The sequence below is a fragment of the Penicillium griseofulvum genome (assembly GCF_001561935.1).
Source record: "Penicillium griseofulvum strain PG3 chromosome Unknown contig_91, whole genome shotgun sequence".
NCBI lineage: Eukaryota > Fungi > Ascomycota > Eurotiomycetes > Eurotiales > Aspergillaceae > Penicillium > Penicillium griseofulvum.
In genome coordinates, this window is record NW_024467450.1 from 656,865 (window position 1) to 673,410 (window position 16,546).

At 49.1% G+C, this 16,546-nt stretch overlaps 4 protein-coding genes across 4 annotated transcripts; 1 reads left to right on the forward strand and 3 right to left on the reverse strand.

Annotated features, from left to right (window-relative positions):
* Positions 1–413: 413 nt before the first annotated feature.
* Positions 414–5,703, reverse strand: PGRI_065600 (Brefeldin A-sensitivity protein 4; the record flags this gene model as incomplete). Its single annotated transcript, XM_040794274.1, has 10 exons — positions 414–1,081; positions 1,178–1,286; positions 1,350–1,624; positions 1,755–1,956; positions 2,324–2,391; positions 2,450–2,611; positions 2,666–3,769; positions 3,828–4,236; positions 4,289–5,608; positions 5,659–5,703. The coding sequence occupies 10 exons, from the start codon at positions 5,701–5,703 to the stop codon at positions 414–416; spliced, it is 4,362 nt and encodes a 1,453-aa protein (XP_040649524.1).
* Positions 5,704–6,051: 348 nt separating this feature from the next.
* Positions 6,052–9,155, reverse strand: PGRI_065610 (Ribosomal protein S18; the record flags this gene model as incomplete). The annotated part of the gene is made up of 5 exons (XM_040794275.1): positions 6,052–7,782; positions 7,843–7,931; positions 8,403–8,583; positions 8,676–8,911; positions 9,017–9,155. The coding sequence occupies 5 exons, from the start codon at positions 9,153–9,155 to the stop codon at positions 6,052–6,054; spliced, it is 2,376 nt and encodes a 791-aa protein (XP_040649525.1).
* Positions 9,156–9,438: 283 nt separating this feature from the next.
* PGRI_065620 (uncharacterized protein) lies at positions 9,439–14,431 on the forward strand (the record flags this gene model as incomplete). Its single annotated transcript, XM_040794276.1, has 8 exons — positions 9,439–9,503; positions 9,563–11,599; positions 11,651–11,807; positions 12,409–12,874; positions 12,924–13,288; positions 13,342–13,698; positions 13,754–14,043; positions 14,101–14,431. The coding sequence occupies 8 exons, from the start codon at positions 9,439–9,441 to the stop codon at positions 14,429–14,431; spliced, it is 4,068 nt and encodes a 1,355-aa protein (XP_040649526.1).
* A 78-nt stretch (positions 14,432–14,509) lies between these two features.
* On the reverse strand, positions 14,510–16,253 carry PGRI_065630 (cytochrome P450; the record flags this gene model as incomplete). The annotated part of the gene is made up of 5 exons (XM_040794277.1): positions 14,510–14,967; positions 15,050–15,622; positions 15,678–16,057; positions 16,128–16,191; positions 16,244–16,253. 5 exons carry the CDS (start codon positions 16,251–16,253, stop codon positions 14,510–14,512), a joined length of 1,485 nt encoding a protein of 494 aa, XP_040649527.1.
* Positions 16,254–16,546: the final 293 nt, after the last annotated feature.

Consider the following 16,546-nt stretch of genomic DNA (forward strand, 5'->3'; position numbering starts at 1 on the left):
TATAAAGTAGAATTCATGGGTATCGAAGAAGCTTGGCCTCCAACAGGCGTCATGGCCATTCAGCTTTTTAGGTCTGTTAGTTTTCGAGATTTCCCCTCATCCTCCAATGTCGACCGCTTTGCCTTGCCCCTTAGGAAGTGATACTGTACATCTTAAGGTCCAAACATGACCAAATATATGAAGAACAAGGGAACAAGGCAGAGGCGATCGCGAACGGATAAGATAATATCTTCAAACTCCAAATCCATATGCAAAATCATGTGGCGTCACTAATAGTGATAGCCTCCCTTGGTAGTACCCAGACGCCGTGAGCCACCATCCAAACCGTGAGTAGAACCATAAAAAAGAGCAGAAACAGCATGTAATGTAGCATGTATGAAAAACGAAAAAAAGGGACGGGGGGTATAAAATTCTCATGCAGCCATGGACAGACACTCGTCGAGCAAGGAGCTCAACTGATCTCGATCACCAAGTGTGCCGCCTTCCCAGTCTAGCAGAGAACCGTCTTCATCTTCGTCCAAGTCCATCTCGTCTTCGGGTTTGATTTCTTGTTGTGGCTCACCGACGCCATTCTCCAAACGATCGTTTCTTTCGGTCTCGAGTTCGTCTTCGAAATACCCGCCCATGATCTGGTCTACGATGAGTGGCATGTGTCCCAGGACACCACCTCCCAGCTCCAAAGTCAACCGCAGGTCTCGAACGCCCAGTGGCTTTCGAAGGTTGGCCTCTCTCGCTTCGACGGGGAGTAGGCCAGTGGCAGCATCCTTTGAAATCTCCCCACGTGTATATGCAAGCTCTTCGATTTCCAGTTGGTGTCGGTACTGACGCTTCATCATGTTGTTGATTGTACCGGACGGGCCATTCGAACGGGTGCGCGAAAACACCACGGACAAAACTTCCTTCACGAAAGTTTCCGTCGCAATTGCCATAAACTCAGCGCACGGAAGCCCAGCACCGCTGGGTAGAGATTCTTCGTAACATATAGGAACCATGCGGGCATGGATGGATTCGGCATCGGGGAATTCACCTGTTTCTGCGGCGAGGGGCTGGGCATATCGTTTTCGGATTTCCAGTTCCCAGTCTAGAATAGAGGAGAATAGTTAGAAATAACTTCCTGGTAGGGGACCGCAGGAACGGAGAGAATATCTCGAGTTCGACGGGGAGGGTGTCGGCTTACTAGTCTTGTTAAGCCCGCCTGCACTTGCGGGAACCTGGCTGGGCAATTTGAATTGCTTAGCTAGATGGCTTTCTTCTAGCTCTGTGAGCACCTTCTCATTGGGATCTCGCTAGTAACAGTTAGCTGTCGGTTGCTGGGGTGAAGATTTTAGTCATAGTTTGCGACTACGTACCTCTGGGATACCCTTTATGCGCCGACGGTCCCTCGGAGGTAGTTTCATAACCTCCGTCTTCAATCTTTGTTCCGCGGCATCTCCGGAGACGGGCTTTGAGACCGTTGATGGTTTGTCATTGGCCGATACCCAGTTTGCGACGCCATGATCGGGGAGGTCTCGCGTGAGGTTTCCGATGAGCGCGCATACGAAATTGTTGTGTAAATGTTCGTTTTTAGGATCGGCGCATAAGAAGTAGTCGACTCGCGACGCGTATTCGCTCTGGTTGTAATGTCCTATAATCAGGCAAGAGGTCAGGAGGTGATCGAACCGGATGCCAGTACGTAGAAGGGAAGGGGGATACAGTCTTCGGGGAGCTCAAGCAATCGCTTTCTAGCCAAAAATTCCATGCGCATCATAGCATACCTAGTAAAAACAGAGCCGTAGCCTCTTTGTACTCAGACCACTTGTCTCCGATGGCGGCTTTCAGATCCGTGTAGGCATGCTCCAGCTCGAGCCTCGGCACTGATATCAGAGCTCTCGAGGTCTTCGCGGATACTGAGCCATTGGGCACGACGCCTTTTGAATTTGAGACAGAGTCACTCCGACTCAGAGCTGCGGGATCAATCTGCATGGTTGTTGGAATCGCGAGAGCACGACGGGCGACGCCGAAGGGCAGGGAATATTGGCACCTACGCCTTCATCAAGGAGGATTCTAGGTTTCAAACTAGAAATAGAGGAAGGGGGGATGTTTTCATAAGAGACTCTGATGAACTGTAGATGAAAATTGATGGAATGAAAGAGATGGCGATGAGTTTGGGTGGAAGGGGAGGTTCCGACTTGCGGTTCCCCGCCAGAAGCCAGAAACGGATACATCGATGTGCGCCGCCCTTCTAATATTTACATATATATCACTTTACTATATGATAATAATTTATATTTCAAATTGATTAGCTAGATTTTCAAGCTAATTGCACTACATCTTCACTTAATACTCCAAAAAGTTGTCCGATCTCTGCAATGATCTCTGTAATCTCATTCGATAATTGGCCCGTCACCAAAACTAGACGAGGGTCAGTATATTGTGAAACTAGAAAACCAAAGAAATACTATGTACTCACTATAGGCATAAAGCAAAGCACAGTCCTCATCTGTAGTTTGTTGAGATGCTTGACGATCCAGGCGATAGCGATAGATGCGAGCAAGCAACCGGTCTCTAGCATGATCAATGCTAGGAAGCACATCACTCAAAGGGTACTCGAGTTTCATTGATGAAGCAATCACTAGAAGATGGTCAGCAAAAATTCAAAATGCTTGGTAGCTGAAAGATAACTTACCTGTTAATAGATGGCTCACGCGAGCAGATAGCTGGTGTCGTTCCAATTTGGTGTATTGAAGAAGGCTGATTTCACCTTCAGTGACCAAGTCATTCTTCATCAGCTCGATGTTCATGGTATGGAAAGAATTCACCATGCTGCGTGTACGGCGAACAATCTTGGCATACGAGGATTCAGGGAATGCACTCTTCAATTCAAACTCAGAGCCTGCAGCAGCTTGAAGAGACTCCAACCGAGACAGAAATCTTTCAATCTCAAGCTTCTCTCGGGGTGTCATGTATAAAATAGACCTTGTATCTTTGGCCATGATGGATAGAGGATCACGCTTCCATATAAGGCTCAGATGCAGCCAGAGAAGGCTCAGACTATCCTTGAGCTTACTTCTTGCGCTGACGGGCCAAATCATTCGAGTGATGATGATTCCCCAAATACACCCAGAAAGCACAGCAACAACTCGATGGAGTGCAATTTCAGTCATGATTGGATTAGAGCCACCTTCATCTTCGTCGAAATTTGCCGCCTTCTGAGAGAGAGAATAGCCGTATAGCACGGAGAGGTTGTAAGTGAGCATGATGAAACGGCCCATAGGCCCATTCCCACGAACAATTGTGATATATCCAGTCCAGACGGCCATGATCCATCCCAAGAATGCAAGACCAAATACATTTCCAGCGGTGATGTTCCATGCCGCGATGGCAGCGACTGCCCCCAGGCAGGTACCAAGAAATCGGGCATACCCTGTCGTGTTCGAGGCCCCAATTGTCATTGAGCAAACAAGCATGTAGGACAACAGGCCCCATTCCCCACGCCAACGTCCATAGAACGGCCGAGTTGAAGGAAGGAAAGCAGGCAGTGCGTAGATTGCAGCTCCAGCCCCGACCTTGATTGCGTATTTCGTATCATCTCGTCTGAAGAACCCAAGCCATTTCCATAATCGGTAACCAAGTCTTTGCTTTGTTGTCTCCTTTGGTGAGGGGGCCTTTTGTATCTGAACATTGACAGGCAGTGTATTATCATGTGCGATCAGGCCATCTGATGCTTGTCTGGCATGGCTATGGAGGTTCTGCTGGGTAGTGGGTGGATTGTAAGATCTGGAAGATGGGTCTGTGGGGCATCAGCATGATATTCGTGATCTCAACGATTGCTATGGGGATATACATACCAGCATCAAAGGAGCCCATTTTAGCGGTCGCTGTAGTCCTCGACCACCGCCAAACTTTAAGCCATGACCAGGTTCGCCCATTAGGCCGCTCTTCGACTTCCAACTGTAGCTCATCTAAGATGGAAAGCATCTCTTTGAGCTGCTCTCCAAATTCAAGGAGGGAAAAGCTGAAATGGCTACAGCTGGCTGATACTTCCTCAAGATCAGCTTCAGCTTCGCGTGTCTTCAATTTCATGGTTTCCTTTTGTTGATACAAGGATTCGAGCGTCTTCTGGCGCGATTCTTTGTAGAGATCAAGCGCCCGGTCAAGACTGATTCGCAGTCGACCATTCACTGAGACTCTGTAGTTTGGTGCAGGTCCAAATGGAATCTCTTTAAATATTTCTTTCAACGTAAAGGCCAACGATCGCTGCTTCCAGTCAGTCATGAACTGTATCAAATACGTCTCGAGTTTAACTTACCATTGACGGACCCAAATGAGAGATGAAGATCGTGAAGACATCCGCCGGGAGAAGTGCGGGTTTGGGTGTTGATTCACCACTTCCAAGTTGATGAGAACGTATAGAACCGCCTGGAGATAGTTCCTCCTCTGGTCTCTCAACGATAGGCTCCAAAAAGGACCCATCGGGGAATGACCAGGATCGCTCAGGGGGGGTAAAATAGTCCACATGAGTGGAGCTACCCTGCTGAACTTCGGGAGAGCCAGACTCACGGGCAATAGTCTCACGAATCAAACTGAACTGGAGAGCGGCTGCATTACGCAGGCCTCCCATGTTATGGGTGATATCTTGCACCCAGCGGACAAGGTTCTTTTCGAGCCTGTACTCCTTTTCGGTGCCTGCTACATAGTGCTCCAGTTTAGCTTCTCGGACGAGCCTGTCAAGCTGGCTATAGGCCTTGCGGTGCCTGGCCTCTGCATCGACAAATTCAGCCGAGACAAGCACCTCCTCACTACCACTCAAGAAACTTTCCGTGATAAGCGCCATCATTAGAGCCAATGTATCAGTGACCGTGACTAGGTTCGAGCGCAGTTTTTTGCGCGCTGATATGGGGAAGACGAAGAAGGATACAAGCATGACGGCTACTACACCCATCAGGACCATCTTCAAGACCTGGAAGATCTTGGAAAGAGACAAATCGCCGCTTTGCACAGCACCTTCCTTGGTCAAAACGGTAATTGCTGACAGAGAAGCAAGTGAACAGGCAACGTTGACCAGAGGATCCCCGAGTCGTTGCTTTGTCCAACCGACAAAACCAAGCCCACCACCACAAAATACTATCAGAACCACAGCATGGCCAAGGGAAGTCATTTCCAATGTGTCCTGGAAGAACATCTCCACGAACATGCTAGTAATAGTCAAAAAGGCAGAATAGCAGAACGCCAGGAACGCGCAGATCAAGGCCTTGAACATTCCACCCTGAGATCTGGCAGGGTGAAAGTAGACCGTGACCGTAGCCACCATGTGCTTTCCATCCTGATGGCCCAGCATGGCCGAGAGTGCTGGAATAAAAGTTGCGAGAGATCCGACCAAATAGGCAAGACTGTATTTCAAGACACCAATGCCCGGTTCCGACCTGATGAACCGATTCGTCTCGGTCCATTTATCGTGTATGCGGCGCCTGAGCGCGTCGAAGCGCCCCTCATAATGTTGGATCTCGTTTGTGAGGAGCCCGCGCCTTTCGTCATTATATTCGTCGGAGACAGGGGGAGAGTTTCGGAGGTTAACGAGGCCTTTCAGGCGCTGGCCTGTTTTCGGGAGAACAAATGTAGCATTACGGAGCTTCACCGATTATTAGTATTTCTCCCAGGCCAGAAAATGCGAGTACATACCGTTGGGCGCGAGCGGCGGGAGCTGCTGGGAGTTCCAGACGGCATATTTCAGGTTTCACGTACTTCACGTGGATTCAGGGCATTGTACAAGCCCCATGGCACAGATTCGATGACTCGCCCTTGCTACAGGCTTCCAAAATTAGAAATCAGAAGGTTGTGCGGAGGTGCAGAGAGCTATGCAGGTTGATTTGTTGGTGGCCACGGAAGGGCAATTACGGCCACTTCCAAGTCTCCATTGCCACGCACCTCTTTGTTTTGGTTTTTGCTTTGTCTACGGAGTACCATGTTTGATATTAATAGATTTGATACTGATTGAAAATGTATGAGGTTGGCAAAGAAAAGATCTCGATCTTTATCATTCAATAGCAAAATACAATCACACCTACTTCACAGTTATTTCAAGCCTTCCACTTTCCACACCTTCACCGCTGCATCAGCACCAGCTGAGATTATCTTAGAGCCTCCCGCAACCCATCCGACTCCATGGACACCCTCCTTGTGAGCATTTTGCAGCTCAATCCAGTCGCCTGGCTTGGCCAAGCTCCAAACAAAGATGTTTGTGTCCAGCGATCCACTCACAACGTGTGAGCCAGCCACATTCCAGGCAAGTGATGTGATTCGTGCAGTATGCGCCGTCCAGCGGTCCGTCACTAGACTGCCATCGGCAACCTTGAAAACAAGCACACGGCCCCGCAAGTCACCCACGGCCAAGTGGGAAGCGTCTGGAGAGAAGGCAAGGGCAGAGATTGGGTTGCGAGAGGCATTGATGTCTGCCCGGGGGGAAAGCCGAGAGCTGGAAATGGCACAGATCTGAACAGATCCATTCTCGCCTCCAACGGCTGCCTGAGAGCCGTGCGCAGCTATAGTTGTAGCCACAAAGTCTGTTTTATATTCTCCGGTCTTCTTGCCATCCTGGAAAATCTCGACGGTTTCGGCTTCGCCAACAAGCACCGTCGAGTCACCAGCCGCAACGCCCTTCGGCTGTCCATTGAGCTTTGAAGCGATGCCAGTGTATGTTTTAGCAGTAACATCGACAGAGCGAAGGGTGTCGTCCCAGCCGACACTGTAAATTCTACCGTTTCCCTCTGATGTAGCTGCAAGCCCGGCAACGTAACCAGGGTGGGCATCTCCTTCAATCTCCTCAGCCTTACCTGAAGCTACATCCCAGTTGCAGACTCTTCCATCAAAGCTGCCTGTCCACAAAGTTTCCTTGTTATCCACAGTGGTCTGTGCCAAGGAGGTAATGCTCTTCTGGTGGCCTGAGACAACCTGACGGGGCTCAGGGGTTCCCTCGACTAGGTAGTTCAAGTCTCCGCTGAGAGACAAACTGATGAGCAGGTTATCACTTCTTTCCGGGGGCCAGACCACGCCAACTTGGTGGTCGCGAACAGCCATAGCACCCTCCTCTCCCAAGGTCCAGGTCTGTGTTGCTTTGCCAGCTTCCACATCCCAGATCTTGACAGTCCTATCCGCACTCGCAGTCACGAACTTTCGCGAGTCCTTAGCCCATGACACACCAAAAATACTGCCCTTATGCTCTCCTTCGCCGATCTGACCCTTGGTCTCGCCAGTCTTGCCGTCGTAGAGCCAGATCTTCCGGTCTGCGCCAACACTGACTAAGTGCGAACCATCCGGGCTGAAACCGACTCCGTATATGTAGTTTGAGTGCTTGTCGGCAATTCCGTTGTTGAATTTGAATGGCGCTCCGTGGTAGAAGACGGTCTTCCTGTCGTCACCAGCAGTGGCCGCACGCAGAGGACGCTGCTGCCTAATGGACACGGTGTTGAGCTGTTGCGTATGACCGTGGATCTCACCAACGGTGTTTCCACTATCCCAGGTGATACAGTGTCCATATCGCTGCTTGCCATCTCCGACGGCAATAATGCGCTGAGAGTCACCGTCCCAGGCCAAATCGTTGATTCGACCATTAACAATGCTGTATTCACCCTTGGTAATTCCTTCACCGACACAGTCCCATACTCTCACAATTCCAGCAGCGTCACCACTCGCAACATAGAAACCAGAGGGGGCGAAGCGTGCGACAGTTGTCTGCGCCTTGTGTTCGGTGTACTGTCTAGCGACTGCGGGGTCGTCGATTGATCGCAGGAAGATAGATTTGTTGGACTATAGTTGCTTGTGTAAGAGCGAGGCACTGCAATTGTAGAGAGTCTTGGAATTACATACTGCATAGGCCAATCGCTCGCCTTTAGCATCAGAAGAAAGCTGGGTGGGCTGGCCACGGGTGGTGGAGGGGCTAGGAGCCCAGATGGACTCTTTGGATATGTCAGGATAACAAAAGATAATGTGAGGCTGTTGGGTTCTCACCATTCGTAAGTGACATCGCTAAGGTGCGCACACTCAAACTGAGGAGTTGGGGGAAAGTAGAGGGAAGTCCAGTGTTTATCGACACTGACGTACCCGGGCCACAATAATAGCGGGGAACACAGCCACGTCTTGTCTACGTAAAACAAGCATTGACAAAGTACAGAAAGGAGAAATATGAGTGTCAACACATATACAAGAAATCTGATGGGTTTGAAACATTCTACTACAAAGCAAGTTGGAAGTCATAGGTCTAAATAAAATCAATGCATAGCGCTAAGAGTAATAATACACGAAGTCGTGCCCCTTCCACCAGGCACCGCCTGTACTTGTACAAGGAAATCCCCCCAAATCTGTTTTAGATCCCAAAAACAATGACTCCAAAGTATGTTCAGCTTAGAAACCTCCAGGGCCCTCCATACGTGCCCGCATCTCAGCTGCAAGAATTTCGGGGTGTCGGTGAACACTAGGCATAAGACCCATGCCAATAGCCCTCCGGAGCGCCTTAGCAATTTTCCGCTGGTTGACAGGTCGAAGACCGGTGACGGCTCGGGGCTTGATACGGCCCATGCTAGTCATATATTCGGACATGACGGAGAAGTTCTGTAATGATAAAAGAGCCAACAGTTAGTGGCTGTTCGTCATGGTATATGCGCCATACAATCAATTACTCCACTGCCTCAGGGACTCCATACCTTGTACAAATCTATAGGATTTACGTTCAATGCGTCGAAAGCATCTCTTTGGGGGTTCTGGCGCTTTCCCCATTTCTTCATCTCGGCTGGGCTAAGATCGTGAGGGGAGTAGATGTCTCCAGCCTTGAAATCACGGGTTTGGTATCTTTCAAGGGCTCGGCTCTCGCCTTGCGCCTTCTGGTCCTCAAGGAACTTCAAGCGACTAGGTAAACGGCGTCGTTGGACCACTTGGGAGGCTATCGCAAGACGTTAGCCGCCAATCACAGTCAAATGAATGTCTTCTCATATCATCAAATGAGAGAACAAATAGCTAATCTGGGTGTATTGGGTCCATCACATACTCTGTGAGCTTGTGCCGCGCTGGGCAGTGAAGGCGCTCATGGCAGCGGTCGAGCTCCAGCGGCAGAGCGACAAGCCAACATTGGCTGTGGTCGCGGCATTGCGCAGCAATGACGAGGAGGAAAAGAGGTTCAGAGACATCTTAACCTTTCAATCCCTGATTAGTTGTAGATGTTGAAGATGGTGATAGGGAGACCGGGCAACGCGGAGATGAGATCTTTTTTTGCCAAGGCTTCTTCCGCCTCCAGATCTCTCCGCGTCGCGAACCCCCATTTCTCACGATTCCATGCAGATTGCGAGTCAACTCGGGACTACACGTTTTTATCCGACCTCTCTTGTCTAATCTGAGCTTATAAATCTCAGGGCACATCATTCATAATGCAGTCCCAACTCACGAGACGAGTCTTTCGGGCAATTATCAACAATGAGCCACTTCGGTTCTCCCAATGTCATCGACATCGTCTATTGCACACAATCACTCCTGCCCGTGTACGACCTGCCATACCCAGTCTCCCTTATATATCGCGACGCAACCTCTTTGTCTTCAGCTCAGACCCCGAGCGGTCACAATCTACACTGCCCTCTGAAAAAGGCCTGAAACCAATGGCTGATTTGATGAGGGCACTTAAAGATAGAAGCAGAGCTCCCCCGAGTGATATTCTCGCCAAGGCATTCCAAACCTTTTTCACAATGCGGCTTGAAACGCCAATGCTCATCAGCCATTTCCAAGCCCGGGCGCTGATCGTCACATTCAAACATCTAAGATCCCAACAAGGCGAGATGGAAGAAGAAGACTGGCAGAATGTTTTCTCCATTGAGAACCTCGAAAAAGTGTTGGATGTACTCTCCGAGTCTGGGTGTGCCCCACAGGCTCGTGAGGTTGTCATGAACCTTGCCCGTTACGCATACCAAGAACTGAACCTTGATCATGGATTTGGTACAGGGAAGATCAGCCGACCGGCCCTTGGTCTCTATATCAACATTTTGGCTATGAATGGCAATCCCGAGGATGCTAGACATACTTTATTGAAGTTTTGGGGTCAAATGAGCAAGGCTGTCCCATCGCCCTGGCTCACAATTATGAAAGGATTTGCGATGAAGGACGATCTACGACAGGTGCGCAGGATTGTTGATGAATGGGGAAACCATGGCAACAAGTTTGACCAAGCCTCACATGGAGAGATAGTTAGATTTCTCGTTGACCATGATCAATGGAAAGCGGCCCAAACTGTCTACGACTCCCCAATTGCCGATGGCTCAGAACCGTCCATGGCTGCCAAGGAGGCTCTCATTAAATATTATCTCTTGAATTCCCGGGCAGAGTTGGCCGAGGATATCTTCAAGTCTCTCCCTGATGAACCCAATGAAGAAACCGCTGGGATCATTTTGCTCTGGGAAGCAGCAAAGGGCAGCAATGCTTCTGCTCTTGCCCAAAAGGTTGATGCATGGACTGCGAAGAATCCTCAGCTCAAGGGCTCCATCAACATTGACATTGTTAATAGCCTTATCAAGTATGCAAACGTGATGCAGAATCCGTCGTTGGCTTCTGATTTCATGATGCTGGCAGGCCAGTGGGGTCTCAGTCCAGATAGCCAAACTCATATCTTACAGTTGGATTCCTGCATCCAGGCTGGTGATGTCGATGAGACTTTGAAAATTCTCGAAGAGAAGGTTGATGCGACCTACCTTACAAGTCACAACCTGCCCATCGCCAACAAGCTCGTCGCGATGCTCTGTAGATCCGAGGAAAAGGACGCCTTGTTCGACCAAATCTCCTCCCTGCTAGACCCGCTTTTCCAAGAGAATGTGCGCCTAGAATCTACAACCATTGCCGCATTAACACACATGCTCCTTTACCGCCACGACCTCGAGGCTGTTTCAGAGCTACTACGCCCGCGACTGGGCAGCTACAGCGATGAGCAGAAGATGCCGGTGCGCGACACGCTAGCAGAGTACATCATGGATAAAAGCCAGTCCGATACAGATGCGTGGAATGCATACGAGCTTCTGAAGATCGCATTCCCAGAGACGTGGGTCTCAATCCGCACCAAAATCATGACCTCCTTCTTCAACCGGAAGCGCAGTGATCTTGCCGTTTTGGTATTTGGACATATGCGTCAAGCCGACGAAGCCGATCGACGCCCTAGGCAAGATACTTATGCGCGCTGCTTCCAAGGCCTGGCTCGCACGGCAGATGCAACTAATCTGGAGCTTGTGCACAACATGCTCAAGCTGGATCTTGAAGTGGATCTCAACACGAGAATCCTAAATGGTCTGATGATGGCGTACGCCGCGTGCGATATGCCAGAAAAGAGCATGGAAATCTTCCGGAAAATCCTCCAGTCGGAGGAGGGCCCTTGTCACAAGACTATCACAATTTTCTTCAAAGTCTGCGAGAAGCATCACAATGGCGCCCAGGAGGCTATAAAGATGATGAGTAAGGTCAAGAAGCTGGAGATCACTGCGAACCGCCCGCTCTACTCGGCGTATATGGAGGCCTTGGCAGCGCAGTGCGAGTTTGATCTGGCCGTTGAGGCTATCAACAATATGGAAGCTGAGATTGGGATCCCCCCTACAAGCAATACGTGAGTACATTCATTCGCCCTTTGTGTGATTATCGCTAATATAGGCCCTAGTATCGGATTATTTTACAACGCTATCCCGTACCAATACTGGAAAGATGAGGTGGAGAAATGGGCAAGTGAGAAGTATCCCGAGCATTGGGCGCATCTGATGACGATCAAACGCACTGATCAAGAGGATGGGCTGGAGTTTGACGGCATCTCAAATGAGGTGGCAGTGTAATAATTTTTGTATCTAATAGCAAGGCAATGTACCATAGTACCCATAAAGAAGCCATGAGAAATACCTGCTCTTTGACAATCTCCCCTATGAAATTGGGAGGACTGACCAGTTTGTTTGATCTGTTCGTGCACTGATCAGCGCCTCGGAGCCCCAACTACGATGAGCTAAGATCAGCAAATGATTTTCTTTTTATAGCTAGGAATACGCCTTACGCTGCCCCCCTGGAAACAATTTGGCAGAATACTTTTTAGTGTTTCTGTGGTTCACCTTTTGATCCTGCCCCAAGCTGGATCAGGTAGATCCCATCGAATATATGTTGTCACCACAGCTAATGTGGCTTAATCCCGGTATTGAATAAAATATTCAGCCATGGCGGAGTCTTTGACACGTACGCCTATCGGCTGGTCTCGTTCAAGCACAGATATCGACTTGGAAGACTTGTCTCCCCAAGCGCAAACTGCCCATGATGGAAGGCGATTCTTTCAGGAAAGAAATCAAAAACTGGCTAGACAAATAGTAGGGAGTGCTAAAGTTATCGTGAGAACTTCCCCTCCAATAGCCTCGGAATTATAATAACAGAAATGAAAAGTTCCGACACAATTCGAATGATGAAATATCTGAAATAATCTCCGACGATGAGTGTCTGAAGAAGAACTACCGCAAAATCGCCGGACGATCCAACTTCGGCCTGGCTGAGCAAACATTTTTATATAAAGGAACCAATGCGGAGGAGCTTAAATTCGAGAAATATGATACCTGGTCTGCGTGCTACGAGCAGTTGCGCTCTTCCATGGAGAAAAATGAGTCTGCATTGGAAATCTGCCTCATCACCCCCGACACTACGAATCTTGGTCGTGTATTTTCCTTCATTCACAGAGTCTTCCTTCTCGGTAATGAGCGTCTTCAACAAGCTTATTCTGTGCCGAGTCAAATGGTCATCCGAATTCTCCAAAGCCAGTGGAGATTAGGCGATGCGACAATGAATGAAATTACGGAAAGCGTATGTGCAAAGGAGCTTTCTCTCCCAGCATGGAAACCAAATTTGCCATCTCATTGTACAGTACCCAGCTTCATGCATCTCATACCTGCACTAACTAGACATAGGCAACAAGGAACCAGAAGATTACGCCCGAGTGCCATTGAAGTTCCCCTTCAAATGGATTAATGCTCCATACTACGTGACGGATCTTACAGTATACGTGTTTCGGCCATATGGAAAACATCCTCAAGTAAAGACTCTGGATGTCATTTTGACATCGACGGAATACGAGCAAGTTCGGCGAGCGATTGTGGTTGCGAACTCTCACAGCACCTTAGTGAAATTACGACACAACTTTCTCTCCGAAGTCTTTCAGGATGATGTTTCCGGCCTTCTGTATATCATGCAGCTCTTCCGAGTTGTATCTGCTAAGGTTACCGAGGAGCTTGTCACATTCCTGACAAAAGCATGCGATGATATCAATTATATGGTGAACGCTGCCGTCTATAGTAATCAACCTTGTGCTTGAACTAACTTGATCAGGCGTACGAAGGACGGCTTCGTCCCTCTGCGAGCAAGATGCAATATCTTCGACATCTAGAAGACTGCCACCGTGTAGCCAAGGATTGCTGTCGAGAAAACCGATGTACCCTTCAGATGCTGGTCGACCAAATTAACCTGATTGAAGGGCATCGTGCCGATGATGAGATAACCCTGATCAACGAGCTCGAAATGGGAATGAAGGACCTAAGCTACCTTTATGATGAAGTTGAGTCGTCTCTGCAAAGGATACCAGATGTATGTCGAGCCGTTCGCGAGCAGCTAGATTTTCTCCAAATACGTCGAACAAGTATCTTGGGAATTCTCGCCGGACTGTACTTGCCACTTGCATTTGTGGCTGTAAGTTCTTCTCACAACTCCCGTGAAGTCATCTCTCTAATTCATTCAATTCCAGAGCTTCCTAGGAATGAATATCGACCAATACACGTTTGAACCGTCGTGGCGCAATGTTACCACCATTGATCCAACCAATCCAGAAAACATCACCATAACCAAATCCAAGATCGTGGACGATAGAGCCAACCAATCATGGTCTCTGGCGAACTTCTTTGAGATTGCGGTGCCACTTATGGTTGGCACAATACTTGTACCCCTTATCATTGGAAGCATTATTCGAGGGTTCCTGCAAGCCCTTGGACGCGGAAGAATCTGGTGGCGACTTTTGTTTCCGTTTATCCTTGTCGGGTGAGTTACCATAACTTTGAACAGCTCGGGTTCCCAGGTCGCTAACGGACTTCGCAGTTATTCCATCTTTTCAGCCATATTCATGGAGCGGTTCTGGTTTGCTCTGGTGCTGTTTGTACCGTTTTATTTGCTAACTTTGCTCAACGTGTTGTCCGCGTTCAAATCAGCCTTCTCTTCCAGAGGCGAGAAAGGTCATTGGATTCGTCTCACTTACTGGCTCATGAACACGGCCTGTTTGCTATGTATTGGAACGTTTATCGGGGGTGATGTCACTTTAGGGATCGTTGGGGCTGTTTATGGGATTTCTCTTTTCGTTGTATGGTGGCTTAGGCCGGATTTCTATTACAGATGGGATCAAGGAAGAAGACCAAAAGCGAAGGAAACTTGATAAACTAATATCTAGCAACATCATTCTCTTCTACCACAGCTCCATCAATGACTTCAATGCCATTGCCCTGACTATCATCTATCCCTCAGTGAACCGGGAAAACACATCTGCAGTCGCAGTCTTATACTCTCTCTCAATAGTCGCCCGGATGGTCTCGTTGCGTACTACAGGTCGACAAGGGTAGTCTTTGGCACAGTAAAGGAAGCCGTTGTGGTACCCAGTCACAGGATCAGAATCCATCTGGCCCTCTCCCGGCTGGAATTCAAATGCCCATAGCAGTTTAGCAATGGCTAGGAACATGTTGCGCTCAGCCAGGTGAATGCCCGGACAGATCCGGCGACCAACTCCGTAGCCGTAGTGATCGCGGCGCTCCCATGTCCCCGGGACATAGTCGGGAGCCAGTTGAGGGTGCTTGGCAAAGCGCTCGGGGATGAAAGCAGCTGGGTCGTCGGGTTGGGATGGATCCATGTGCATTCCCCATGTGTTGATCACAACTGTCGTGCCTTTGGGGAGGAATTTTCCATCGATCCAGTCGTCTAGAACAGCCATGGGAGGTTAGAGGAGGATTATAATTGAAAAGAAATGACAGAAATTGAAAGAAGAAGCAAATGGTCTTACCTTCTCCTAGTGCATGGGGGAAACAGAGTGGAAGGATGGGCCTCCATCGGTGACCTTCCTTGACAATCATGTTGATATAAGGAAGCCGCTCAAAGTCCTCCCAGACGGGCGACCGGTCGTGGCCGACAACGGCGTCAATCTCAGCCTGTGCCTTTCGCTGGACCTCGGGGTTTTGGATCAATGCTTGTACAATAGCCAGGGTGAGACTGGAGCTAGTGTCTGAGCCACCTTCCATCAGAACACCACCGATAAAGGCCAGCTGGTGCCAGGGGAGGTTATGTTTTTCCTGGCTATCCAGGACCTTGTCCATAAATGTGCCGTTGTTATGACCATCCTCCCGTCGCTTGATTACCTTCTTCAGGATATCGACATAGAGGGTCTCCATCTGCACGCCGATAGCCTTGGCCCGAGAGACGTAGTTGTTAAACATCCACTGTGGTATCATTTTCAACCAGGGGAACATGTCTACTGGTGGTGTTGCGCCTGTTTCCATTACTTCCGACCATTCTTCCATGAGTTTGTAAAGTCGTCGCATGTTGGATCCCTCCCTGTTGGCCGTGCGGATACCAAACACTGTGATGTGGATTTAGCGGTTTTCAGGTAGCGAATATATAAGAGGTAGATTTACCGATCGAGTTGGTGATACTGTTACTGTATCGCTTCGGATGCGCCATATGGTGCTCCGGGTCGACCATATAGTCTCGCACCAGCTGTATAGCCTCGGCGTTGACGATAGTGGTGTGTTGGCTTTCTACCATAGTCTCCATCAGGTGTTGGTGAACCAGTCGGCGGAAGGTGCGCCACTGGTCGCCATAATGCATGACCAGAAGGTGATTGCCTTTAGTGATAAGCTCGTGTGACACATAAGAATGGGGGCGGTGGCTGTAGATGCCGCTCTTGCGATCGAGGACTTCTTTGACAATTCGACGATCGGTGATGACGGCCATGTTGCCATTTCCAATCTTGAGCATATACAACCCGCCATATTGGGCGGCCCATTCGGTGAATCTGAAATCCAGAAGACATTTCAGGTGAGTATTTTCATTCTGTTACAAATGGTAAGGGGAGGAAATCATACTTTATATGGGTGTACTTCTTGGTGATCTGGTGGATGTTTCCAATGAATGGCAGGGTAGGTGGCCCTATACCAGATGAGAACCTCGCTCTGAATCAACTTTGAAAGGAAACACTTACCAGGGGGCATGTTACTGGTTCGATGGCCATATGTGAAGGCATATCGTACGAGAACGATGGTTAGTAACAAGACCAGGAGTAACAACAAAAATGGTTCCATAGTTAATATGGGCCTATCGTGGCTGAATCGGACAAGGCTTGGATTTCTTCAGCATCGAGATGATAATGGGGTATGCTGACTTATAGACAGACAAGGTCGATCTTGGGAGGGGTCGATGCTCAACTGCTTCATGGGATTGGTTGCGATCATCAAAGGAAATTCACTTACCCAAAGGAGTGTTTCCCCCCCGGCTAAGATTCCCC